Below are 13212 nucleotides of genomic sequence, written 5' to 3'. Positions count from 1 at the left end.
CTGAAACACCATAGTGATGGTTGATCGGTGAACATCCAAAGGGTATTATATAACCTATTAAATGGAATCAAGTGAAAAATAGTAACTCGCCACATTATATAACCTATTAAATGGAATCAAGTGATAAAGCGTGGCGAGTTACTATTCGTCCACGTAACATCCGGTAAACTTTTGCCAAATCGCATCCCGTCCGATCTTTTTATTACAGGTTATTTATTGGTTTTTAACATACTCTTTTTCCTTTTGAGTTCTCAAACAATATATCACAACTTTTTAATTTCTATATCCCGTACCATTACCATTAGCCGGATTTTGTCACATCGCATCCCGTTTGGGCTTTCTATTACGGGTTTCCTATTGGTTTTTTTCACACTTTTTTTCGTCTGGGTTTCCAAACCGTATATTGTAATTTTTTTTATGGTTATATTCTGTAACGTTTTGTACCCTTATTTGGTTTTTACACACTTTCTTCTTTGTGGTTTCGACTACTATATTGAAAACTTTTATTCGACTTTTTTCTTTGTGCATAATGAATATATGTATTTGATACATTATGAAATTATATGACAACAAACATTACCTACTTTAATAAATACAAGTTATTTTCTACCTCTTATATAACCTATAATACAAGACATAACCCTATAAATACAAGGCATGTTGTAACCCTATAGGAAGATCTTTACGGCCGTTTGGTTCAAAGATTTCAATGGTATTTGATACAAAAGAATTTGGGATTTATTATGTAATGTAACATAACAAGACAATGAAATCCAAATTCTTTTCCATTAAATTCCATTGAAATATTTGAGCCAAATGCCCCTTCATACAATTAAATTCTTTCCTCTCCCAACCCTCTTCCTTCCCTCTTCCTTCATGTGCATTAGCTTGTTCATTAGTTTTATAATTGCTATAAAAAATTTAACTACATTTTTTTTTCAATGTACCTTATTACTTAGTTTTTTAATAATTTTTTTTTTTCCTTCTTCATCTATTAAAAAAAAGTAAATGGACGGGAACCCTCTTGTCCCTATACCATCATAATACCATAATACCCTGAACGCACACCACAGAGAACTTATGCCGGGTGAAACACCATCCTCACACATGAAGCACAAAATATATTTTTTTTCACTTTGCTTTTAGCGAAGTTTGAACATGTGACTTTACAATCTTCATCTTGTGGACCCATGTGGTCACATAGTGGTGGTACTAGTTATTTAATTTATATCTCCTTATTTTTCAAGTATTATTATTTTATTTTTATTACATATTTTCGGTTTAATTAAGTTACATCAATACATACAAAACGGATGGACCAAAATAAGTATATAACCCCAAAAGTCTCAATATTTTCTATGCGCATCATGCATTACCATAACATGCATGACCAACATATCTTACTTCAGTTATAGTTGATCATACAACGACCACAGAAAGATTAAGGGCTAAGTGACATGGATATGATTGACGACAGTTTAATTTTCTGAACTTTATCAGTATCTTTAAGCTGAAACAGTACCTCTGTACTCGATCTAACAGTGACCTCATCCAACTCTGAAACTGAAGCCCCTTCACTCCGGTAATCTCGTGGTGCATATAGAACTTGAAGCTTTGAATGAGCTGCATCCCAATACAACAGATGCTTATTTAAAATTGGAGGTGACAAATATAAGCAATTTACATGTAAACAAGTTGATTCAGATAATGTGCTTTCTCTAAAACTAGAAGGAAACAGATAAATGGGTAAAACGGGTTGAAAGTCAACCTAAGTGTATTCAAAAGTACAAAAACCTCCTAAATTGGAGTTTTCTTTTGTAATAACAGAGTTTATGCTCATATTTACATTTAAATACTTACAATGTTAGACTAAAATAATGGATCATCCTAACCCCACTGGCATTATATAATGACTCATTACCCAACCTGCCAATCATCAACCTTTGTGAAACTTTCATCATATAGAGAAAGGAAAAAAAAAAGGTGATACAGTAGATACCTAGAGCAAACATGCTTATTTGTTTAATTTGTTATGGCTAATTATTGATCTCTTTATATTTCATAAAGTCTCGTCTAGCCTTTCAGAAAAAGAATACCTAGACCAAACATGCTTGTGCTCTGAATAATCATACGGCTAACTTTTGATCTCTTGATGTTTCTTAAAGATACAACGTCATCTTGCTTCCCTTTGAATTCTAAAAATTCTCCTAATAGACGCTTGTTATTTTTCAGCTCCAACCTGCAGACGAAGTATAATGAACATAAGATAAGGTATAAGATAACAACGTTATACCTTAAGAATCTTCATCCATTGGGATGTATGCCAAACAAATTGACTGAAAACAAACTAGAGATGGCAATCTCAAACCATATGAAGGGAACGGTTTGTGTTATGTATTTATCTCTAACATGACAAATAGTTATATTAGAGGACATGACCGATGAGGGATTATTAGAGGATTAGGTTTAGTTTAGTGGATTAGGAGCTTGAGAGAGGACTTTGATTAGTTTAGCTAGGCGGCGTAAGTTAACTAGTATAAGTTTAGCTAGGCGGCTTAGGTTAGTTTGTTTCATAGGTTTGCTTACCTCCCGTTAATTTTCCTTGACCATTCGGGCACTTGATCTATTTTTAGTTAATTCCTTTTATATGTATGTAGGCATGGTTATTATGCCCAATCACTTTTAAAATTGTTAACGTTCAATATGGTCGTTGTTGTATGTGTATTGTTGAACTGATGCTTATGTTATGTAGGTCGTGTGTTTGCTACTTTTCCCTACTCTTTATGTTGTATGCTACTTCCGGACGGCAGGTATGGTTACTAAACTTTCTTAACTTTTCGATTTTTCCAGCTCTTCGTGGCCGGAGGTCCCTATTGGAAGCAGTCTCTCTACCTTTGGGTAGAGGTAAGACTGTCTACAGCTCACCTCCCCCATACCCTGCTCAGGGATTGGGTACTGTTGTTGTATGACAAATAGTTATATTAAAACTTAAAAGCATTGCTTAAAAGGAGGCGGGTTGAAAGTCAACAAAGTCTAACTTTGATCCATAAAACCTTCACGGCTTCACCATCATTTCAAGAATACAAAAATTAGATGAACATTTGAATTTTACCATTTTATTATCATATTTGACAGTAACTGATTGTGGAAAGATATGTAAATGTGTGGTGATAATGTGTGTAACATTTGCCTTTCAAAAATAAAAAGGTAAAATGATTTAGAAAAGAATAGATGTGCCTAATATTTATGCCTAACTAGGAAATGAGATGACACATAGCATGAAAACTGTGATTATGTGAAGATTAAGAAGAAGAAAAAAGAGAGGCCTATCTACGCAGCATTACTCAATGATTTAATAACTCCGGACAAAAAGTATTTCAGGACAACCCATTCTGAATTCCCGGCATAGTTCAACTAGTACAAAAGATTACCACTATTGACCCATTAGTAGCCCATTACTGAACCTGATTGACCCGACCACTATGCCACCTTAAGATATTATGAGAGAACTCTCAACTCCAATAAAAAAGAAAATTTGAGCATACCTATCCCACATTGGAGCAGTGCTGAGGGTGAAACTAAGACTCTGCTGGATTGACCCCATTTCATTCTTATCGATATGTAAAGCACCTTTAATCCAGCCAAATAAGCCTTTTTTCTCTGGTTTTAATTCTGCCCATTGCTCATATGTTACAACCTCTGGTTTGAAGTAGTCTGGATGAACAGTGCTGAAAGTATTTCAAAAGTAGATCAAGACAACTTAACAAGTACAAAAAGAATCCATAGAACTAAAACATATAATGGATTAATATGACACATAAATCTTTAGGACATCAAAAAGTAGGTCTATCTGTCAATAACACTTGTAAATCATTATTAACATTAAACAAAATATATAAAGTCATACCGAAATTTTTCATTGGGACATACGATCTTGTAGGATATATATCCATCTGGTAGAGCAACACCCCTTTGTTCAAGATAAGATTCAAGAACTGCAACTTGTCTTTTGGCCTCTGCTATCTATTTCATATAAAAACATACTACTGATGTAAGAACGGAGCCAGAAATAGATATTTACAAAATCTCTTTCAGAGTATGCAAAATCATCATTACTCTTCCGAGCACTGTCTTGACTTGAAGGACCCTTTATAGAGGCTTTGTTACTATCTCTTGATGTTTTCTAGTGAGTCTCATATTTATTAATTAGCAATACAAAAGACAATGCATAAAAAAGTAATATGGATATTAAAGTTAAGAAATATTTGTATCATCCAAGTTTCTAGAATGATTGTATTTCATCTGGTTAAGTATCTTCCAATTCTATTGCTATCGTAAATCATTGTTTGTCGTAAAGGCTTTTGGGGATCATCTTGTGGCTAACAATTCAAAAGCTACTGTCATATACCACAAATATACAGTCTCCTAGTTATATTTAAGAGGCACCTGTTGTAGCTTTGAATACTATACACACTTCAACAAACTGATCAATGAACTTACAGAAGTGGTTCCTTCTTTTTATAACCCTTTGGATCGGCTTCTAAACTTTCCATGGAGGTAAATCATCCCCTTTGACATGGAAAAGGCAGGACTTACTAGCCCCTAGCTATTTCAATGGTAGGAGCAGGTGATTGAAGAGGGACATCCGCTTCCATGGGTAAAATCTCTAAACCGCATGGCAAATTACGTGCTTTTAAAACGTTCTGGGATAATTACTATTCAGCCTTAATCTTTCTTAAATGTTTATTGACTGTATTAGACTAGGAAATATGATATACTATTCTTGTAATTATTCGATAGTTAAAGAGTCTATGTGTACCATGTATTTGTATAAATGTTCGTGAATAATGAGAAGCAAATCATGTTGGCAAATCAATCTATCATGGTATCAGAGCGTGTAAATCTCTGATTACCAAAACCCTAATCCCCTTCTAAATCTCTGCCGGCCCTACCTCCTTCTCAACATCTCCATCCTCTACATTCTCACTACTTTCTTGAATATCATGGCCTCCATACATCCTGCTGTTACTGTAACAAATATCCGAAACTATGTTCCTCTCACCCTTGAAGCCGAAAACGGCCGATACACACAATGGGTCGAACTTTTCAAGGTCCATTGTTGTGCCTTTCCGGTTCTCGATCACATTATTCCTTCAGTTACCTCAAAGTCTGGTTCTTCTTCCAAATCCACAGATGCCGACAAGCAAAAGAAGGTTGTTGACTCAGAAGAATGGGCTCGACTTGATGTCATAATCTTGCAGTGGATTTATGGTACGATAACCAAGGATCTTCTCATCACAATTTTGTCTGCAAATACAACTGCTGCTGATGCCTGGAAAGCACTGGAACATATCTTCATTGATAGCAAACCATCTCGAGCAATATATCTCAAACAGAAGTTTGCCAATACAAAGCTCGAAAATTTTCTAAACATGGCAGCCTACTGTCAGGAAATTAAATCCATTGCCGATCAACCTGCTAGTGTTGATGCTCCTGTCGATAATGAAAGTCTGGTTCTCCAACTAATCACAGGTCTTTCATCCGAATATGATGGCGTGGCTACTAATCTACAACAAACGACACCCTTACCTAATTTCTACACAACCCGCTCCAAACTTTGTCTTGAAGAAACAAGAAATGCAGCTCACAACCCTCCACCCACTGCCCTGCATGTGGCCTCTGCACCAACAGCCCCACCAGTCAACTATAACAGCGGCAGTTCTAACAGTGGCGGCGTTGATCACTATTCAGCCCAGACTTCTGACTATCGCCATCACTCTCACCGTGGGCAGACAGACCAATCATACCGTGGCAGGGGACGAGGGGGACGTGGTCGTGGGCGTGGACGTGGTCGCGGTAGCTACTACCAGAATTCAAGTTCTTATTCTTATCCAACACCGTGGCAGCCTCAATATCAACAGTGGAATTCTGCACCTTCTTGGCAGACCCCGCCAGTTCCATACACAACAGCACCACCAACCAAGTTTCAGCACCGATCAGGATTGTCATCACAGGGCATTCTTGGTCCTGCACCACCTAAGCAGGCATATGCTGCTTCCTGTTTGCTCATCTCAATCATACTCCCCAATCATATGACTTTCTTCACTCTTCTTCTTTTCATCCATCTCTTTGGCACACAGTGGGTTCTCAACCTCCTATTCCCACACCCACATCACCTACAGCTACATCTCCACCTGTTGTTCAAAACCAACCATCTTCCTCCCCTCCTCACCTATAGGCTATAGTCGTCGCAATAAGAGTCTAAGGCCACTAACCCCCATATCCAACCTGCCCAAACAGTACCTATAGCCATCGATACGACCAATACATCTCCCCAAACCATGACCCCTACTCAACCTCTTGCACCACCGCCCCCACCCACCAGAACCATGACCACCAGAAGCATGTCTGGTATTTCTAAGCTTCAACAACCACTCTCTTTCCACACTTCTCTAACTCCAGTACCGCTTCCTCGCAACCCAACTGATGCTCTATCTATACCCATGTGGCACCATGCTATGACAGACGAGTTTAATGCTTTTATTGACAATAAGACGTGGGATTTGGTACCTCGTCACTCGGATATGAATGTTATTCGTTGCAGGTGGATTTTTAAACACAAGACTAAATCTGATGGGTCTTTGGAACACTACAAAGCTCGTTTGGTGTGCGATGGTCGATCTCAGCAGGTGGGTATCGATTGTGATGAGACTTTTAGTCCCGTGGTCAAACCAGCAACCATCAGAATTGTTCTTAGCATTGCTTTATCTCACAGTTGTGACATTAGTCAACTTGACGTAAAAAATGCTTTCTTTCATGGTAATCTTTCCGAAGTCGTCTTTATGCATCAGCCGCAAGGTTTTCGAGATCCCAATCACCCGAACCATGTTTGTCGATTGAAGAAGTCATTATATGGTCTGAAACAGGCCCCACGGGCATGATATCAACGTTTCACTGACTATGTTCTCACTTTGGGGTTTCGACATAGTGTTTGTTACCATTCTCTATTTATATACCAACACGGAGGTAACACGTCGATGCAACATCTTTACTTCTTCATCAACCTCGTTCAAACAGTCGATTCTTGCACGTCTTGGCACTGAGTTTGCAATGAAAGATCTTGGCCCGTTGAGCTATTTTCTTGGAATTTCAGTTACATGAAGTTCTCAGTCTCTTTTTGTCTCAAGAAAAGTATGCCTCTGATATCTTAGCCCGAGCAAAAATGACCAACTGTAATCCTTGCAACACACCTATTGACACAACCGGAAAAATGAGTGCACAATCAGGTGAGCTAATTGATGACCCCACCACCTTTCGGAGCTTAGCTGGGGCACTTCAATATTTAACCTTCACAAGGCCAGATATCTCTTATGCCGTTCAGGAGGTTTGCATGTATATGCACGCCCCACGCACCGGTCACTTACATGCTCTTAAACGCATTTTACGATACGTGAAGGGCTCGATGGGTTTGGGTCTCCATATGCGCACTGGTTCATTGTCTTCATTAGTTTCTTACACTGACGTCGACTGGGCTGGGTGTCCAGATACACGACGATCCACATCCGGTTATTGTGTTTTTCTTGGTGACAATCTCATCTCATGGTCCGCCAAGCGCCAGTCTACAGTTTCACGCTCCAGTGCTGAAGCAGAATACAGGGGTGTTGCTAATGCAGTTGCAGAAATTTGCTGGATCAGAAACCTTCTGTTAGAGTTGAGCCATCATCCGCGTTGGACTTCATTGTCTATTGTGACAATTTCGCCTTTCTTGCGCTAGAACTTTAGCTCGTAAGCATAAAAGTACTGTACGTGCTTTTTTGAAAAGATTTGGTTCGGAATTATTGGAAGAATTTTTTACGGAAGAAGAACAGGTTTTTTCCTTGACCTTTCCAAGAGTTTCTTCTATTTTGCGAAGGTTATCTAGAAGGCGGATTTGGTATTTGGATATTATTTGTATCAATGATTTGGTCAATCATGAATGATTCGTTATGAAACGTTGTAAATAAAATAAAAATAAATTAAATTTTGATAACTAAATAATTTAAACAATGAAGAGCTAAAAAAATTATTTATTTCTATTCTGAAATGTTGATGTGGTATGTAGTAAGCATTAAATCAACTGAGTATTCAATCTTTTTTTTGCCATCATCTGCGTTGGACTTCATTGTCTATTGTGACAATGTTAGCGTTGTTTATTTGTCACAGAATCCCATTCAGCATCAACGGGCTAAGCACATAGAGATTGACATTCATTTTGTTAGTGAAAAGGTTCAACGCGGTCAAGTTAGAGTTTTACATGTTCCTTCTAGGTATCAGATGGCTGACATTTTTACAAAAGGTCTTCCAAAACAACTATTCACAGATTTTCGAGCCAGTCTAAGCGTCCGAGAACCTCCTGCTTAGACTGAGGGGGTATATTAGACTAGGAAATATGATATACTATTCTTGTAATTATTCAATAGTTGAGGAGGCTATGTGTATCATGTATTTGCATAAATATTCATGAATAATGAGAAGCAAATCACGTTGGCAAATCAAACTATCAGACTGACTTATTCTCTTGGTTAATTATCAAGACAGTTGCCTCTGGTGGTAGCCAAAGCCAGCTGTTCAAGTGACGATCCTTTTAGTAGGGAAAAGAAGATATCAATGGTACCAAAAGAAACATTCTTTACAAGATATCAGCAGAGATATAGACATCGGACCCAAAAGATTGTCAAATAAAATAATGTTGTTACTCTAACAAGCATGGTCATCTAAAAATCTAAAATAGTCAAATAGATATGTACTTGGTTGCAGTATAGTTGAGTTAGCCGACAAAATATTGTTTCTAACAGAGGTCATCACCCAAAAGAGAAGAGCTTGACCAAATGAAACTATTGTGCTTCTAAGAAACATACAATCTCTATAGTTGTGGCAGAGTAAGGTATACCTACATGCATTGATGCTTCCTCACATATTCTGGTGATTTAAAATATTGTGCTAAAGTTGCTAATGATACTTAAATATATATACAAGACATTGTTTCAGTACACCTCTCTTATCTTGAGAGTCAATCTTACTTTATCAACATCACTTAGCATAGTTTGCTTTGGGCTCACCACATCTCATTTACCGAAAAAAAAATAAAGATCTGAATTGTTTTGTAACTGTCTTTACATAATTATGTATGTGAAACTACGAGTCTACAATCAACTTATAGTTCAACATTAATCTGGTAAACAGTAAACTAAGTTGTAAGGTGAGACTCACATTTTTTTATACCCTTGTAATGGTTAGGTGATTTAATATCACCAAAAGAAGGTAAGGAAACCATTAAAACTTAAAAAGTCAAAAGCAAATCACACATGTAGAAAGAAAAGAACAGCTAGAACCTTGGAATGGCATCATCATCATTAGTTTATAAAATTTGCAGTTGGTACAAAAACTTCAAAACAATCTAAGAGAAAAGAATTGTCACCGGATCCTGAAGACGCTCAGTTTTGTGCTTAGAACCACCTGAGCAAACCCACGTTCCATCCCCCTCAATGTTTACAATTCCAGATGCGTTTATTACAGACACAACCACTGCCTCCCTGAAATAATATATAATTTCAGGTGGTGCTATAATGAGGTCTAGCCAGAATGGCAAGATAATGGGCACTTTTCAGACGCATCTAAGTCAGTTGGGGCAGACTGAGAAGTGACATTTTTATCGAAAAACTAAAACTCCTCATAATGATTAGAGTGCCAAATATGATAACAACTTTATCTTATTATAACATAATCTCACTGATCAAGTAATATGATTAAAAACGTTTTATAGAACAGAAATGCACTTCGGGTTACTTTGTACCGTTTAAACATTTTTAAACTAATGTGTTTATTTCCATTTGTTTAGCCCATTTGAGATAATATGCAACCTAAATCGACCAATGCACAAGTAAATATATCAAAAATTCTTATTCTATCAAACTTGATAACAACTTGCAATAGAAGAGAAAGATTTGAGCTGAAAGGCAAGACATAACTTACCCTTTGGTGACGAGGACCAAATCAATATTCTGCAGGGAAGAAGTATCAGGGTCAGGAATACGAAGCCCAACATAAGCTTTGCCCCCATACAGAGATTTAAGCCTACAAATCCAGTTTGGGTACATACAATACAATTACAAAATAAGATACAATCTTACAATAAAAAGTTTGCAAATATCTAAAACCCTCAAGTGTTTGAAATATATCAAGCTATAAAACTAGAGCCCCGAAAGCTATCTTATTGCGTGGGCCTGCCACGTCGAGTGCCATATTATCAATTTGCAAGTTTCTAAAACTGGTCGGATACAAACAATAACAATAATCAATTCATTTAAAATTATTTGTAAAATACGAATTCCGGCTATAGTTGAATACATTTCGAAACACCTAACGCTATCCAAACACATAATTATGAAATCACAATAATGAGCAAATAAACAGATTAATAAATTAGATTATCAATTAGCAGGTCAAGTGATAGTTATAGAAGATATATATATATATGGGAAAGATAAAATGAGTCCACCTAAAAAAAGTCCATGTAACTCACATATGTGTAAGTTAACTCTGACCACCACCATGATTTTCCGGCCACCGCGTCGCCTGAAAATCATGTGAAATTAACTTACACAACTGTCGCCGGAAAGTCTTAGTGTTTTTACAAAAAAAGTCTTGTAAGTTACGAAAATCAATGGACTTTTGTTTAGGTGGACTCATTTTATCTTACCCTATGTGTATATATACCTATCGGCGACGGAGAAAAGAGCGTTGGAACTGGAGGAGGAGCCAAAATCAATGTGTTGGTCTTGTTGTTCATCATCGTAGAAGAAACGGCGGACCAATCGGTATATCACTAGACTGGAAACTATAATTTCTATCCACATCTCTCCTTCACTCACTCACTCACTTACTGATGTATATTACTGCTGTAAATTAGATTAGATTAGATTAGAAAGCTACTAAGAAGGAAGGAGAGTGATCAAGTATTTGGGGGAGAGGAGGAGGAACGTCAGCAAAGGTAAAATATATCTGGCTCACTCGCATACGTTGGTCACAAGGAAGGGAAGGAAAGGAAGGTGTCCCTTTAATTAAGGAAAGTGATAAAATTATGCCTCGTTAATCTAGCATAATGATATACGAGTACTACTTTTTATCCATAGAAACACTACAAATAATATAATTCAAACTAGTAATTTTGGTCGCGTTGTGGGATTCAATTATAATGTTAAAATAATATTACGTTATATTAGTGTATTTCTGTTAAAGCTTCGATTGTTAAATTAAAAATCATTATGTCTTTGTTAAATACCGTATATATTTATTTAAAGATGAAAAGACGTTAGCTTTTTTTTTTTTTTTTTTCGTGTTGTGAAATTTCAATCATTATCGTTACGTTTTGTTATCTATATCTATAATATATTATAAAACAAATTATTTTATACTCTTTTCAACTCTCTATCTTTAAAATACTCAAAATACTCTTAATCTTCAATAGATTATTAACTCAAATACTAAATCTACCTAATATATCCCTAAAATATTTTTCAACCATATTTATCCAAACTATAGCTCTCCTTTATTCATTAATTTAAACATTTTCACCTAAAATACTCTTAATAAAGTTATTTACAAAAGATATATCTCTTAACCATAAATTAACTACACTACCTTTTACATCAATTACTTTTAGATTAATAACTACATCGTTGCCACCACCGCCACCATCACCACCCGTTGTTGTTGCCGCCGCATTGCGTAGACACCCATCTCGTCTATGATATATGTTAGCTAAAAACTCTTGCATATGATATAGATATTTATCTAAAGTCAATACCACAAACGTTTTTGAAAGTTTATAATCAATATCACAAATGCTTTATTAACTTGTGTTTATAGCATTCCGTCAAGTTAGAGAAATCTTTATCTTTGGATGAAAATCAAAGGTCAACGTTATCTTTGAATGTTAATCTTTGGTTTTCATTAAGGAGTCAAGATAGTTTTAACTTAATCCTTTAAATTAAAAATAACTTGAGAAGATCTTCACCCATCTTTTACATATATATGAGTTTAATATTCAATAAAATAAACAACCATTATAAATGAAACTGACAAGAATAAACAAAGAAGCCAAAACACAAAAAATCATAAAAGTAAAGATAAATATAGAAACAATGAAATAACTGGAGTTAAACCTATTCACACTCAATTTACTCTGTTACTAAAAAAATAAACTTTTCTCTTTCATCAAACTCCAAACTTTTTTGATTTTTTTCATATAACAAATTTAACTAAAGACTATTGGTTGAAAAGTATTTAACCGATACAAATAAGAAGTTACAATGATAAAATGTAGCTCAAGCTAAAACATTTTAATTTTTCTAATATATATGAAACCAACAAAAGGAATAACTTAAGACATAGTCAAAAAGAAAATCAAATGGTTCATGTCTTTTCTCGAAAACAAAAACTTGATAGAAATAAAAAAGTATATACATAGATATTAGATAGTGATCAAACTACCACAATCATTGATTTATTGTTTTTCTCCTGATTTGAATGAGTTTGCAACTCATCTGGACTCGGCTCAAGTTACAGCCCAACTCGCAAGTCAGGCTAAAAGTTAGGGGAGGGAGCCGGAGCGAGATGGAGGAGAGAGTTGGCAGCGAGCTCGCGAGATGGAGCGAGTTTCGGTTGCCGGTGAGGGGAGCTGGGCGCGAGATGGAGCCGGCGAGTATGTATCTCGCGGAGAGTTGGAGAAGACAAGGACCATTTGTGAAACTTTTCAAACGGTCATTTGACCGTTAAAGGGACCGTCGGTGCAAATTAAGACGCTCCAGGGACCATTTGTGACAAGTTTGGCAAACTTTTTTTTTTAAAATTTCTATATAAAGGGCCGAACCTATTACACCAAAATTACAACCAAACACCATTTTTACTCTATATTTCTCTTTTCAAACACAAATATTAACATATTTTCATCATATGGATCCATCATCTTCATCATCATCGTCGTCCGAAGCAATTTCTTCGGCTTCGGAATTTTCAAATTTTTTAATATGTATGTGGTTTTATTTTATTTTATGTTTTGTATTTTTAAATTTTTAATATCTAAATGAAATGTATGTGTTTTTCTTATATATTTGATTAGTTTATATTAAAAAGAGTTAGTTATGTAAAGTTTATAAAGTTAAGGATAAATTA

At 35.9% G+C, this 13212-nt stretch overlaps 1 protein-coding gene across 1 annotated transcript; it reads right to left on the bottom strand.

The window, feature by feature from the left end:
* Window positions 1-1111: 1111 nt before the first annotated feature.
* LOC122607189 lies at window positions 1112-11088 on the bottom strand. Its single transcript, XM_043780117.1, has 7 exons — window positions 10756-11088; window positions 10012-10113; window positions 9458-9572; window positions 3908-4023; window positions 3546-3728; window positions 2097-2239; window positions 1112-1623 (listed from the first exon to the last, which is right to left on the bottom strand). Exons 1-7 carry the CDS (start codon window positions 10893-10895, stop codon window positions 1442-1444), a joined length of 981 nt encoding a protein of 326 aa, XP_043636052.1. The 5' UTR covers window positions 10896-11088; the 3' UTR covers window positions 1112-1441.
* Window positions 11089-13212: the final 2124 nt, after the last annotated feature.

The sequence above is a fragment of the Erigeron canadensis genome, chromosome 1 (assembly GCF_010389155.1).
Source record: "Erigeron canadensis isolate Cc75 chromosome 1, C_canadensis_v1, whole genome shotgun sequence".
Classification (NCBI taxonomy): Eukaryota; Viridiplantae; Streptophyta; class Magnoliopsida; order Asterales; family Asteraceae; genus Erigeron; species Erigeron canadensis.
The sequence above is the reverse complement of the archived record's forward strand: the minus strand, read 5'-3'. Positions and strand labels throughout refer to the sequence as shown.

Coding starts and splice junctions, on each gene's coding strand:
- LOC122607189 (XM_043780117.1), bottom strand. CDS start 10,895: ATGTGGATAGAAATTATAGTTTCCAGTCTAGTGATATACCGATTGGTC. Junction 9,573..10,011: donor TTGGTCCTCGTCACCAAAGG/GTAAGTTATGTC, acceptor ATATTATTTCAG/GGAGGCAGTGGTTGTGTCTG. Junction 2,240..3,545: donor ACTGCTCCAATGTGGGATAG/GTATGCTCAAAT, acceptor CTTCGTCTGCAG/GTTGGAGCTGAAAAATAACA.